General features: G+C 37.4%; 1 protein-coding gene across 5 annotated transcripts in view; it reads left to right on the top strand.

Moving 5' to 3' along the window:
* The window catches only part of MCU (mitochondrial calcium uniporter), a 198,730-nt gene that overhangs the window by 142,356 nt on the left and 40,932 nt on the right, over positions 1-15,442 (top strand). For all 5 annotated transcript variants that reach the window (XM_055275823.2, XM_063637611.1, XM_063637613.1 and 2 more), the window contains one exon: positions 2,158-2,227. In XM_055275823.2, the coding sequence (XP_055131798.1) occupies positions 2,158-2,227 (70 nt within the window). The remainder of the gene's footprint in view (positions 1-2,157; positions 2,228-15,442) is intronic.

Below are 15,442 nucleotides of genomic sequence, written 5' to 3'. Positions count from 1 at the left end.
CCGGCGTGAGCTACCGTGCCCAGTCACTAGTAAAGTATTTTTACTTTAGAAAGCATAGCATAAAATTTCGTTAACTGATAAGAGATTACATATGTATGTTATATTAATTAAAGTATATGGGCTAATTCTCCTATTAAAACATTCCCAGATCAGATTACTAAGAAAATGAAAGCAAAGAAACTCAAAGGATAACAAAATTAAAGAACACGCAAAGATATAACAGGCATATGCAAACTCAAAACATGCAGGGATCGTGTTCCAAATATTGGACAAGACTTAGTCCAAAAACCGTTACACAAGGAAAAAGAGCCTACAAGATCTGCATGAAAACAACTTTAAAGTGCTTCTCAGAAATACAGAGACTTAAATGGAAAGACTTAACAAGATTTTTGGAAAAAGTCAAAATCCTTTTTTAACCCAAGAAGTTAATATCTCAAAACAAGACATAGCTAATATTTATTGAGAATTTACTCTATGCCAGGCATGTTCTAAGGACTTTATATGTATTACTCATTTAGTCCTCACAACTACTTCATATGGGTGATGTTAGTATCACTTTTTGCCCATTTTTCAGTGAAGAAACCAAGGCACAAAGAAGGTATTAACTTGCCCAAGAGCTGCAGTTAAAGTTACTGAACCACCAAATGAACTCAGGCAAGATTATTTCAGATTCTGTGCTTTTAACCACTACATGATACTGTTTTTTGAAACCAATAGCTCTCTGTGTGTGTGTGTGTGTGTGTGTGTGTGTGTGTGTGTGTGTGTGTGTCTAGAGAAACTGGCTCTAAAGTTCATATGGAGAAACAAATAAACAAGAATAGCTGGGAGATTTCTTAAAGAAAAGTAATAAGGGAAAACTAGCCCTACCAGATACTGAAATAAGACTAGAATGTTAAAACAATGTGGCTACTACAGCATGAACAGAATAGAATTTCAGAAATAGATCCAAATTCATGTAATTATTTGGAAAATTATAAAGATAGCATTTCAAATAAGAAAGGAAAAGATGTATTATTCACTGTATGGGACAGCTATGTTGTCATTAGGGGGAAATTAGATTTCTACTTACTAACTTTGACTAGAAGTAATTCCTAATGAATCAAAGATTGAAAACTAAACTAGCTGTGAGTCAAGTCTCAAGTAATTTTTAAATTATTTATTTAAATTTTTTATAAATGTCAGTCTCACATTTCTGCATGCTCTTTTAAGTTGAAACGAGATGGAAATTAATGATAGTCATACGAAGTCCATAAGCACAAAGAAAAATCATTTAGGACTCTGTGACAATGCACACCTTAATACAGCTTAGTAGATGCTAAATGATTTTTCTTTGTGCTGATGGAATGGAATATGTCAGGCCTGAAGCTGGTATATTGGATTTTGTTCAGTTAATGCCTGCCCTTCCTCTTCCTTTGATACTTTTTGGGGTTGGGAAAGTAAAAGATACAAAGGAATAAATTAAGCATTTGGCAAGTGAGAAATGTATTCAGTATTCATTCTGAAACATGGTTTAGTTATGAGAACCTGAGTTCCAGATCCACATCCACAGTGATTGCTCTTTGAGGAAGTAGTAGAGGTGGATGTGAGTGTGAGTGATTTTTTCTAACACTCTGAAGCAGTCGTGATTAGGGACTCAAGTAGTGAGGTTGCCTCCCAAGTTTTTTAAAAAGGAGAGTGAACATAAAGACCAGATGCCTACTCAATAATAGTAAATTCTTGATACAGCTACTTAATAACTCTTATACCTGGTAAGAGATAGGAAGGAGACGCAGATCTGAAAGGTAACCAGAGGAAGAAAAAGCCAGAAAGTTTACCTGAGGCCTGATAGCACCTAGAATCAATATTAAATGTTTTTAAAAGTACATAAAACAGGATTTGTATAATTCTAATTTTGTTTAATGTAACATGTATACTTGTGTTTGTATATGTAAATATGTTTGCATAAATCTTGAAAACATACCAAAATGTTCACCACTATTATTTCAGGATGATAGGAGTTTGAAAGACTTTTATTTTCTTTTATCTGTATTTTTAAAGTTTTCTACAAAGCATACATATTACTTAAGTAATCATATTTATATATTTATTATATACACACACATAAGTATATGTTTGTTGTTCCCTTCTGACAGTAGATGTATCTTTTGTGTTTTCTAGGTACACCAGAGGATCGCTTCCTGGCAGAATTTGGGAGCTGTTTATTGCAGTACTGTTGTGCCCTCTGATGGTGAGTTTCAGCAAATCCACCTTTTATGTCTAATATTATTTCCTTCTTAGCTCAGTGTTTCCTATTCTCTATCTGACACAAAAACTTATAAACCATACACTTTCACTTAAGGTGGGCTTTGGGGTCAGAGAGAGAAAGGAGGAGAAGGAAAATAAAATTTGGATGAGGATCTAGTGAGTCTAGAGAAGAAACCAAGAAGAAACACTAAGTTCCATTAAGACTTCATAGGTTAAATGATCATTTATCTTTTATTTTTGAGATGGAGCCTTGGTCTGTCGCCCAGGTGGAGTGCAGTGGTGCGATCTCAGCTTAGTGCAGCCTCCGCCTCCTGGGTTCAAGCAATTCTTCTGCCTCAGCCTCCCAAGCAGCTGGGACCGGGCGAGCACCACCATGCCCAACTAATTTTTGTGTTTTTTGTAGAGACAGGGTTTCACCATGTTGGACACACTGGTCTCGAACCCACGTGATCCGCCCACCTCGGCCTCCCAAAGTGCTGGGATTATAGGCACGAGCCACTGTGCCTGGCCTCATTTATCTGTTAAAACTAGGGATATAGTTAATGTGAAGATCACAGAAGCACCATCTTTGGTGTTTTCTAACCATTGGGTCTTCACATTATGGATAATGATCAAACACTCCAGCCTCTTGTTGTATCAGAGCCTAGACAGAAGGAACTCAAAGTCTGAGACCTCCTGCTCTTGCTTGTCTTTTTCCCTACTTAGGCATAGGACTGCAATACTCTTCTTTGATGTGGGAAGGGATAAACAGATGCTTGGAGACCACATGCAATCCTTTGTAAATGTCTATGATGCTATAAACTGGCGACAGAATCCAAACCTTTGTTGTTTTTATGGTAGTGGAGGGAGATGTGTTTACAACTCTTATTGTCATTTCTCTTATCCGGTATTGTGCATTTACAGTTTAGGTTGCTTAGTTTAGGGGTTGACTGTTAGATATGTTTCCTCTGTGTAAAGTTTAGTTTGATAGAGCTCTGATTTCAACCTTAGAAACATTAATTCGTAAGCATAACAACCACTGAAAGAGCATCCTGCAAATTTACAAGGGTGCCTAAAACTAAAGAAGCCCAGAAAATGAATCATGAGAACACTAGAATCCCCAACATTTAGTCAGTATAATATTTGCAGTGTTATCAGAATCACCTCCCAAAGCTGTTATGTGAATTTATACACAGTGTGCTCATATTTGCCAAATCTTTAAATTTGGAAGAAAAATCTGTTGTGATTACTCATTTGTAATATGGAAAGGTTAAAAGGGGAAAATAGACCAAAATCAAAATAAGGAAAATATTAGCTGGCTCTCTGTTTCCAGTCTCTTAAAGACAAAAAACTAAAAATTAGTACCAATTAATGTATAAATTAAAAAGCAGCACTTAGCACTGTGTTGTGGCCAGAAAGGTAGCTGTGTTGCCCCCAGTCAAGAGTCAGTATGTACCCAGATAGCAGTACTTTCTACGTGGCCAAGAGCCAGAGGACCATAATGCCACCTGGCTGTGCTACCTATTCCTTTCCCTCCTTAAGCTCCTTCAATGCAGTGGGTGGGTATCTCTCTTCCTCTTGACACTGCTTGGTCCATTAAATAGCCAAATGGTGACTGTCCACATCTATGCCAGCACCACTCCCAGGTTCTGACTTATTCCATTACCACTGCAGGGTGCCATCATTAGATAGTTTGAATAAAAAGAATTTCACTGTAAAAAAAAAAAAAAAGTTTATATTGCTGAATCCACTCAGTTTTGCTGAACTATTTCGTTCAAAAATTTCTAGTCTTTATGATATTGTTTGAAATTGTCATATATTCAGTATCCACATATATCAATATATATTCATAAAGAATATCAACCAAGTCACACGTTATACTACAGCAGGAAGGTCAAGTCCCATTGGTGGTTATTATATTTGGTGGCAATTAACTTGAACTAATGAATTCATATTGGAATTGATATTAATTTGCTACTTATTACCATTACTATTAATCTTTTATATATATATATATATATATATATATAGGCTGTATTATATATACCTATATTCTATCCATATGGAGATATTTCAGTAATTTAACAATGGTGCAGTTATACTTAGGTATCTAGCCAAATGTTATCAGAGGACATAAATGCTGATAGGTTGCCATTATGAGGGTTTGAAGGCAATATTATTTTTACAAAAGCTAAAAGGATACCAACTTAAGAAAAAAAGAGTGTCTCCCCAAATTCCTACCAACACTATCCTTCTTAAGAAAACGAATTCATATTAGTTATCAAGAAATAAAAGCACAAAATTATTTGATTTAATGTAGCTTGATGTCCTTTTTATACATCTTTCTAATTTTGTACTTCTAAGTTAATTTCACCTTAGGTCAGTATAGTATGTGAGAAAACTGCTTAATCCACAGCTACTCCAATAAGTACAGTTTGGTCGCCAGTAACAGAAATTTCTACCATCACTCCCTGCTCTTTGTTGTGACTGTTGGTCATCTTCAGTATTAAATGAGGGCTTGACCCTCAGTTTTTAGAAGTACAAGGTCTAAAATATCATATCCTATAATTATGGTATTATATACTTAGTAAATATACCTATATATACTGCTTTTCAGTAATTGTTAATTATGTTAGTTGGCAAATCTGGTTATGACGGTAACAGCTGATAATAAAATATGTAGATTATCTTAAATGCTTACCTCTCTAACAAAGCAATCTAACAGGTTCTAGATTTTTTTTTTTTGGTATCTTAAATACTTATGAGAATCTATTGAAAGCTCTAGATCCTTTCTCTAGAAGAATTTATGTAAACATAGGAAATTTTGCATACAATTTTATAGTGATACAGATTCCCCTAGACCAAACCATGGAACAAACACATACTCATACTCACACCCATGTTCGCTTTTATGAGAGGCAATCTGCTTAAAGGTTTAGAGTACAAGCTTTGGAGACAAGCAGACCTAGGTTTATATCCCAGTTCTACCACTTAACCTTCTTATAATCCCCGGTAAGTAATAAGTCAAAGCCTGTTTCCTCATTCGTCTAATGTAGATAGTAATAGTTAACACCTCCAACAGAAAAATGTATTCTGTAAGGAGTGGTTGTGGTAGTGTTAAAGACCTCAAATCTAAAACACATGGTCTTGGACATCTCATTTTAATTTCTCTGTGCCCCAGATCCTCAACTGTAAAATGACTAATAGTAAAATTTTTATGGTTATATGGTTTATACTTACTTGAAGTCTTTAAAGCCTCCAGGGGTTTCCCTTCATGTTAGTGGAAGTTAAGGATGTGGATAATTCTGCTGTAGACAGTTTGTATAATTTATCATCCAACTCAGAACACTTTTGAGGGTGAAAGGAGATGCCTGATACTTTTTTTTTTTTTTTTTTGAGACCGAGTCTCGCTCTGTCACCAGGCTGGAGTGCGGTGGCGCAATCTCGGCTTACTGCAACTTCCGCCTCCCGGGTTCAAGTGATTCTCCTGCCTCAGCCTCCCGAGTGGCTGGGACTTTGGGCGCCCACCACCACGCCCAGCTAATTTTTTTTTTTTTTTTTTTTGTATTTTTGGTAGAGACAGGGTTTCACTGTGTTGGCCAGGATGGTCTCGATCTCTTGACCTTGTGATCCACCCATCTCAGCCTACCAAAGTGTTGGGATTACCAGTGTGAGCCACCGCGCCTGGCTGCTGGATACTTTTTAATAGTGTAGACCAGGACCTATCTTCACTCTAACTATTGGGAAAGTGTGAAAGGTGAACTAGAGAAAGAGCAAGAAAAATAGCCTTATCTAGCTGCTTTTATTTCTTTATCCAGAAATGTAATCCTACTCAATTTGCCTTGTATTAAGAATTGCTAGGGCCAGGCATGGTGGCTCATGCCTGTAATCCCAGCACTTTGGGAGGCCAAGGTGGGAGGATCTCTTGAGCTCAGGAGTTCAAGACCAGCCTGGGCAACATACACCTCATCTCTACTAAAAAATACAAAAATTAGCTGGGCATGGTGGCATGTGCCTGTAGTCCCAGCTACTTGGGAGGCTGAGGTGGGAGGATTGCTTGAGCCCAGGAGGTCAAGGCTGCAATGAGGAGGGAAGTCAAGGCGACAGTGAGCTATGATCCTGCTACTGCACTGCTCTCTCCTGAACGACAGAGTCAGACCTTGTCTAACAAAAAAAAAAAAAAGAGTGAGAGGGAATTGCTAGAGAGTTGTTATGTTTATCTTGTACTTAACAAAAGATAAAAGATTTCCCTACAAAAATTGTTTGTGGGCAAGTAATTTTAATAATGAAAGTATCTGAAATTCCTGTTTAATAATAAACAATCATCTGTTTAGTCAACCCGAGTAATAGATAATATAAATTCTAAACCTAAGGTCTGTGAGTGGTTTTGGGAACCAGATATATGCTCCAGCTTTTTTTGTTTATTTTCTGTCCTGTTACTTTTTAAAGAAGCTTTACTGAGCTATATTTCACATACCATAAAATTTACCCATCATTATACATCTGTCACAACAAACCATCTATTTTTTTTTTTTTTTTTTTTTGAGATGGAGTCTTGCTCCATCACCCAGGCTGGAGTGCAGTGGTTCAGTCTCGGCTCACTGCAACCTCTGCCTCCCGGGTTCAAGCATTTCTCGTGCCTCAGCCTCCCTAGCAGCTGGGATTACAAACGCGCACCATCACGCCCGACTGATTTTTGTACTTTTAGTAGAGAGGGGGTTTCACCATGTTGGCCAGGCTGGTCTCGAACTCCTGACCTCAGGTGATCCACCCACCTCAGTCTCTCAAAGTGCTGGGATTACAGGGGTGAGCCACCGCTGGCCACAACAATCCATCTTTGGACCGCTTGCTTGTTTGTCAGTTGATAGAGTAGCAAGATATTTTTTTTAAGTTCCCCAGTTCTAATCTTCACTCACACCCTCAACCCCAGGTAACCACTAATTTGCTTTCTGTCTCTGTAGTTAAACCTTTTCCAAAAATGTCATATAAATGGACTCATACAATATGTAGTCTTTTGCATCTAGCTTCTTTTACACAGCACAATGCTTTCAAGGCTTATCCATGTTGTAGCATGTATTTGTAGTTCTTTATTTTTATTGCTGGGTAGTATTCCAGTATATGAAAATATCACATTTTGTTTATTCATTCACCAAATGAGGGACATTAGGATTGTTTTCCATTTTGAACTATTAAAAATAATGCTGCTGGCCGGGCGTGCTGGCTCACACCTGTAATCCCAGCACTTTGGGAGGCCGAGGTGGGCGGATCATGAGGTCAGGAGATCGAGAACGTCCTGGCTAACATGGTAAAACCCTGTCTCTACTAAAAATACAAAAAAAAAAAAAAAAAAATTAGCCAGGCATGGTGGCAGGCACCTGTAGTCCCAACTACTCGGGAGGCTGAGGCCGGGGAATGGCGTGAACCCAGGAGACAGAGCTTGCAGTGAGCCGAGATCGTGTCACTGCACTCCAGCCTGGGCGACAAAGCGAGACTCCGTCTCAAAAAAAACAAAAAACAAACAAACAAAAAAAACGCTGCTGCCGACATTTGCCTGCGAGTCTTTGTATGGACATGTTTTCATTCTTCTTGGATAGATACTTATGAATGGAATGGTTGGGTTATATTGTAGGTATATGCTTAATTTTTTAAGAAACTGAAAACTGTTTTCCAAAGTGACTGTACCATTTTACATTCCCACCAGCAGTACATCAGTGTGACAGTCTCCCTACATCCTCCCCAACCTTGGTACAATCGATCGTGATTATAGACACTCTAATGGATGTGTAACATTACTTCATTGTGGCTTTAATTTGGATTTCACTGATAATTAATGATACTGAACATCTTTTCATGTGTTTATTAACCATTCAGATATTTTATTTAGTAAAGTGTCTATTCAAAGGACCTTTTAAAAACATTTGACTATCTTCTTATTATTGAGTTGTAAGAGTTCTTTATATAGTCTAGAGTTTTTCTTGAGAGTTTTTAAAATAGTTTTGAGGGAAAGGGGGCAAATGTTATTAATGACTTTTTTGTCAAGTCATGTTAGTAACTGTTGTACACAGTTGGAAATTCTGTGTCATTATTGTATTGAGGGCATATACATACCCAACCACTATACCCCACCACTATATATCTTTCATTCCAACTTTAAAAAGACTTGACAACAAAAAAGAAATGAAGCATTGAAGCTACTTAATCACCAAAAATTATAGGGCACACAGAGCCTAAGTATTTTAATGTGGCAGAGTTCTCACCAACTTAAATGCAAAGTTGTGAAAACAGAAGCACCTTATATTTTTTTATTTTAAAAATATATCCAACAGTTCAGATTTTTTTTTTGTAAGTAGTAATTACAGTTTGAAACTTTACCAAAATGTGGATGAACATGTTTCATCACAGAACTCTTTTCTTGAAGGATTCTTCAAGATTGACTTTTATATTACCAAGAAAAGAAGCCACATGAAATTGGAAAGACCTTTATGTGCTGACAGTGAACTACTTTGCTTGGAGCAGAAGCAAATTTATGTCAGATTTCAGATCCACTTCAGGATTGTCATCATTTTTTCCAATATTTTGAAGTGAATTTTGAGGGAATTGGAAACTAACTAATTTTCCTCCAGAATGCATCTTGATGAAAATAACTGATACTGTTCAAAGCAGTTAGTTCCTAGTTTTTGTCTGTTAACATGCATGTTGACACAATTAAAGAAGAATTCCTAATACCAGGTCTCTTGTGAAAATTACAAAGGCTGTTAATATTAATGGCTACCAGCATCTCTGACAGACTGTTAAATTTCTTTGCCAAAATAACTACCAGAAAAAAAAAATTTTTTTTTTGAGATGCAGTTTTGCTCTTGTCGCCAGGCTGGAGTGCAATGGCAATCAGCTCACTGCAGCCTCCTTCTCCTGGGTTCAAGTGATTCTCCTGCCTCAGCCTCCCGAGTAGCCGGGGTTACAGGCACCCGCCACCATGCCTGGCTAATTCTTGTATTTTTATTAGAGATGGGGTTTCACCATGTTGACCAGGCTGTTCTCAAACTCCTGACCTCAGGTGATCCACCTGCCTCGGCCTCCCAAAGTTGTGGGATTACAGGCGTGAGCCACTGCGCCTGACCCCAAAAAAATTTTTGACTGTAATAAAGATCTTAGTACTTTGCACAGATGGTGCATCTTCCAAACTTAGCAATGTGCATACTTATACTGCCTCAGAGGAGAAAGCAGCTCCACCCATTGTAATAATGCATTGCTTTTCTTTCACTGGCACATACTGGCTTTGAAGACTCTTAGGCCTAAAAGTTTTGCCTGCTACCGCAGAAGTAATCAATTTCATGAGAACAGGTTTTTATCAAACAAAAGGATAAAAATTTAAAATTCTCCTTTGCTTGATTAAATTTGGCAGGAGTTTTGCTTTTTAAGAGAAAAGAAAGATTAGTACAGGAGGAGTTTAATCATAGCTTGATTTACTTGGGGATATTTGGGGCTTTATGAATGAGTAATCTAATTCAAGACCTTATAGTTGTTATGGATTTGGCAGAAAAATCACAAACTCTTAGCCAAGCTATTGCACTGAGTAAGGTAAAGCCAGGAGTTTGAGACCAGCCTAGGCAACATGGTGAAACCGGCTCTACTAAAAATACAAAAAATTAGCTGGGCGTGGTGGCGCACACCTGTAGTCCTATAGTCCTGTAGAAATGGACAACCATGTAAATTTTCTACTACTTGAAGTATTTCTGTAGGCCAGTCATGAATGAAAAGTTTTGTCAGTTTCTCTGTAGGCATGTAGAAGAACCGCAGAGATCTTAAAGATTACCTCCACACAGAAAACCTTACAATTGAAACTTGGATTTATAATCTTTTCACTTTTGATATTGTATTGAGTAGTGATATGAAATAATTCTCAGACAATTCTTAGTTTCCTTGCACAAGCCTAACCTAGCATCATTTCGCAAAGTGAGCTGTGATTCTGTTTGTTACCATATACCTTTCTCGGAATTTTCAGTACCACTTTTCATCAAAACAGAAAGTACACAACCTTTTGGATATCAAAGATAATATTCAATTTACCATGTTCCAAAACTAGGGCAGTATGTGACTTCTTTAGTCAAGCCAAACAATAGCAGCTTGTAATTTACATGTTCTTTCCTCTTGAATTAACATTTGTTTTCTGTTTAATTTGTATATTTTATTTCTTTTTAAAAACCAGGAAATGGCCATTAATTTTGGTTCAAAACTGAGGGAAATAATCCTTCAGGTTTTGTAAACATTTATTTTTAAAATACGGCAATATGAAGAAAATCAGTTTCCAGTGCAATAATAATTGCATTGGAATAAAATAATTTATTTTATAAATAAATAATAATTATAAAATAATTATAAGTAAATAAAATAATTTATTTTATAAATTATATCTAAAATTTTTATGTATAAACTGTTTGGATTTTTTCAGGAAATAGGGTTGAGGAAGAAGTTCATCCATAGCTTTATCAGATTCTCAAAGAGGTTAATTAACCAAAAATACTAAAAAAACAGACTTTTTTTAGAGCAGTTTTCGGTTCACATCCCAAATGAGAGAAGGGTACAGAAATATCCTATATATTCCCTGCCCCCAAATCCTTGCATACCCTCCCCCATGATTAATATCTTCCCATGAGAGGGGTACATTTGTTATAATTGATGAGCCTGCATTGACACATCATTACAACCCCAAGTCTGTAATTTTCGTTAGGGTTCACGCTTGGTGTTTTACATCCTATGGGTTTTGGGCAAATGTATATATGACATGTATCCACCATTATAGTATCACACAGAGGAGTTTCACTGCCCTAAAAATCCTCTGTGCTCTACCTATTCATGTCTCCCTTCTCCCTAACTCCTGGCAGGCAGGTACTAATCTTTTACTATCTCCATAGTTTTGCCTTTTCCAGAATGTCTTATAGTAGGAATCATACAGCATGTAGCCTTTTCTGATTGACATCTTTCACTTAGTAAGATACATTTAAGTTTTCTCTATGTCTTTTTATGGCTTGATAGCTCATTTCTTTGTAGCACTGAATAATAGTCTATTATCTGGGTGTACCACAATTTGTCCACTTGCCTACTGAAGGACATCTTGGTTGCTTCCAAGTTTTGGCAATTATGAATAAAGCTACTACAAACATCTGTGTGCAAGTTTTTCTATGGGCATTTTTCAGCTCCTTTGGGTAAATACAGAGAATTGTGGTTGGTAGCAGTATGTTTATTTTTGTAAGAAAACACCAAACCGTCTACCAAAGTGGTTGTACTATTTTGTATTCCGAACAGTAATGAATGAGAGTTCCTGTTGCTTCACATCCTTGCCAGCATTTGATGTTTAACTTACAGTCTTTTCCCCTTGTTAAACTCGGTGGAAGCAGTCATTTTTCTTCTCTTGACATTTAAAGAAAATTTTAATTACTTTACATATTTAAGTAGATTTTTCTGAGATTATTGTGAAGCAAACACATTTTGTTTGTACATATTAATTATAGATATTCTGTCAGATGCAGCAGCTCACGCTTGTGATCCTAGCACTTTGGGAGGCCAAGGCAGGTTGATCACCTGAGTTCAGGAGATTGAGACCAGCCTAGGCAACTTGGTAAAACCGTCTCTACTAAAAATACAAAAAATTAGGCTGGGTGTGGTGGCTCATGCCGGTAATCTCAGTACTTTGCGGGGCCAAGGCAGGCAGATCACCTTAGGTCAGGAGTTCGAGACTAGCCTGGCCAACATGGCAAAACACCGTCTCTACTAAAAATATAAAAATTAGCTGGGCATGGTGGTGGGCACCTGTAATTCCAGTTAGTTGGGGGCTGAGGCAGAAGAATCACTTGAACCCGGGAGACAGAGGTTGCAGTGAGCCAAGATTGTGCCACTGCACTCCAGCCTGGGCAACAAAGCAAGACTCCATCTCAAAAAAAAATGTAAAAAAATAGAAATACAAAAAATTAGCTGGGCATGGAGACATATACCTGTAGTTCTAGCTACTCAGGAGGCTGAGGCAGGATGATCTCTTAAACCTGGGAGGTCAAGGCTGCAGTGAGTCTTGATCATGCCACTGGGTGACAAGAGTGCAACTCTGTCTCAAAAAAAAATATATATATAGATATTCTGAGGGTGTTTTTGTGATAATGTATAAGGAAGCTCCTTATTGTCACCAAAGTAGATAGATATTTAGTTTATTCTATTAAAATGACAATCTTGTATTTTGTCTAACATATAATTTAACAAAAAAGCATATAGACTTTTGGAATTATCCTTAGGAATATAAGTGATTATTAAATTACTTGAGAGCATCTAGGCATGAAACTAGTAAAGATAAAATGTAAGACGTTTATTGAGAATAATAAACTTCATTGAAGGACATAAGAGGAATAAATGCAGAGTTATGCCATGTTAATAGATATGAAGAATGAATTTATAAACTCAATGCAAGGCTAATCAAAACCCCAGTAGGAGCTGATCAACTTACTTAAAAATTCACATGAAAGAGTAAAGCTATATAAAAAACTAAGATAAATTTGGAATAGGAAAACAAGGGGACATGTGGTACCTAAGCACATATTAAGACATATTTCTAAAACTATAATAATCAAAACAATGAAGTATTGGTACAGGAAAGATTGTTGGATCAGATTAGAGGAAGCTTGCATATATAGAAATCTGACATGTGATTGATTAGCATTGTAAAGCCAAGGAGAAAGGGCAGACTATTTAATAAATGGTGCTATTACAATCAACTTCTCTACATCACAAAAATAAGTTCCAGATGAATTAAGGAGTAAAATGTGAAACACAAGGCTCTAAAAGGAAATAAAAATTTACATCAGAAACTAAAAACATTGAGTAGTGCTACTTTCTCTTAGCCTTATTTTTATTTATAATAGGGGGAAAATCTGGTTTTTCAATATACAAATTATGGTATACAGTCATGCATATACTGAATAACAACGTTTCAGTCAACAATGGGCCACATATATGATGTTGGTCCCAAAAGAGTATAATACTGTATTTTTACTGCACCTTTTCTGTGTTCAGAAATGTTTAGATATACAAATACTTACCACTGTGTTACAGTTGCTGACAGCATTCAGCACAGTAACATGGTTTACAGGTTTGTAGCCTAAGAGCAATACCTAGATACCTACTAGGTGTGTAGTAGGCTATACCTTCTAGGTTTTGTAAATATTATCTATGATGTTCACACAGTGACAGAATCACCTAATGATGTATTTCTCAGAATTTGTCCCTGTCGTTAAGCAATGTATTCATAGAACGAAATTCTATATAGGAGTTTTTTTTCTTTTTTTAAAATTTACCACTTCCTTATATGTAGGAATTTAAGTGAATATTTCCAGAAATATGATCAACTTTGATAAACCTCAAAGCAATGATTATCATAAAAGGCAAGTTTTAGAGGGTTGTATATACCATGATCCTTTATATATAGGAGTCTCCCCTCCACCCCTTTTTCCATGGCTTCACTTTCCATAGTTTCAATTACCCACGGGCAACCGCAGTCTGAAAATATTAAATGGAAAATTCCAGAAATAATTTTTTTTTTTTGAGACAGAGTCTTGCTCTGTCACAGGCTGGAGTGCAGTGGTGCAATATCAGCTCACTGCAACCTCTGCCTCCCAGGTTCAAGCAATTCTTCTGCCTCAGTCTCCCGAGTAGCTGGGATTACAGGTGCCTGCCACCACACCCAGCTAATATTTGTATTTTCAGCAGAGACAGGGTTTTACCATGTTGGCCAGGCTGGTCTCAAACTCCTGACCTCAAGTGATCTGCCTGCATCAGCCTCCCAAAGTGCTGAGATTACAGGTGTGAGCCACCGCGCATGGCCCAGTTAATAAGTTTTAAATTGTAAGCTATTCTGAGTAGTGTGATGAAATTTTGTGCTATCCTGCTCGATCCCACCTGGGATGTGAATCATCCCTTTGTTCAGCATATCTATGCTTTATATGCTACTCACCCATTAATCACTTAGTAGCTGTTTCAGTTACTGGATTGACTGTTACAGTACTGCAGCACTTGTGGTCAAGTAACCCTTATTTTACTTAATACTAACCCCCCCATGTACAAGAGTAGTGATGCTGGCATGTTGTTTTAATTGTTCTATTTTTTTCTTAGTTCTTTCTGATAATCTCTTATTGTGCCTAATTTATAAATTAAACTTAAAAAAAATTTTTTCTTCTTTTTTGAAAATGAAAATGTTTGACTGGACTGGGAAGGTTCCTCCCATCCCTCAAAGCCAGAGCTAACAAAGTTCCCTTTAGGGTCCAAATGGAGGGAACCAGGATAGGGACTGGGAAGGGACCAGGAAGCAATGAAGGGAAGGAGTGGAAAGGAATAATCCAAATGGAGAGGAATAAAGCCTCCAAAATCTTCTACCTAAAAGTAAGAGATCTTAGATCCAGGGGAACTTCCTCCCAGTGTGGTTAGGGAGACAGCGGAGCTTTAGATGTCAGTGTATTGATTTCCTTTTTTATTGAGACGAAGTCTCACCCTGTCACCCGGGCTGGAGTGCAGTGGTGCAAACGGCTCACTGCAACTTCCGCCTCCCCGGTTCAAGCGATTCTCCTGCCTCAGCCTCCCAAGTAACTGGGACTACAGGCACACGCCACCATGCCCAGCTAATTTTTTGCACTTTTTCACTAGAGACGGAGTTTCGCCATGTTGGCCAGGGTGATCTAGAACTCCTGACCTCAAGTGATCTGCCCGACTCGGCCTCCCAAAGTGCTGGGATTTAAGGCATGAGCCACTGCACCTGTCCTGTATAATGATTTCTGATCATGTTGGGGGAACCTGGGGTTCTCCACAGATCCCATCCTCATAGGCCAGTCATGTCAGCTGAAAAATTCCAAGGTTTATAAATTTGGAAAGGAGAACTTCATTTCTCATAAAGGGTTGCAGCCTACAGGGTGGCCATTCTAACAGGCTGGGAAGCATAGCCTCCAGTCAAAAGCCAGAAATAGGTAGTTCCTCAACTTTATCATGGGTATGTATGTGTAGGAAAAAAAAATACTATATATAGGGTTCTGTACTATCTGCATTTGTGTATTCACTGAGGGTCTTAGAACATATTCTCCATGTATAGGGGATATTACTATAAAATATAAATATATGCAAAGTCATACTATATTTGGTTATTTAATACTGTACAGCAAATTACAACAAAGGGGCATAAACTAATCTTTTA

Source organism: Symphalangus syndactylus, chromosome 4, assembly GCF_028878055.3.
Source record: "Symphalangus syndactylus isolate Jambi chromosome 4, NHGRI_mSymSyn1-v2.1_pri, whole genome shotgun sequence".
Lineage (NCBI taxonomy): Eukaryota > Metazoa > Chordata > Mammalia > Primates > Hylobatidae > Symphalangus > Symphalangus syndactylus.
The sequence above is the reverse complement of the archived record's forward strand: the minus strand, read 5'-3'. Positions and strand labels throughout refer to the sequence as shown.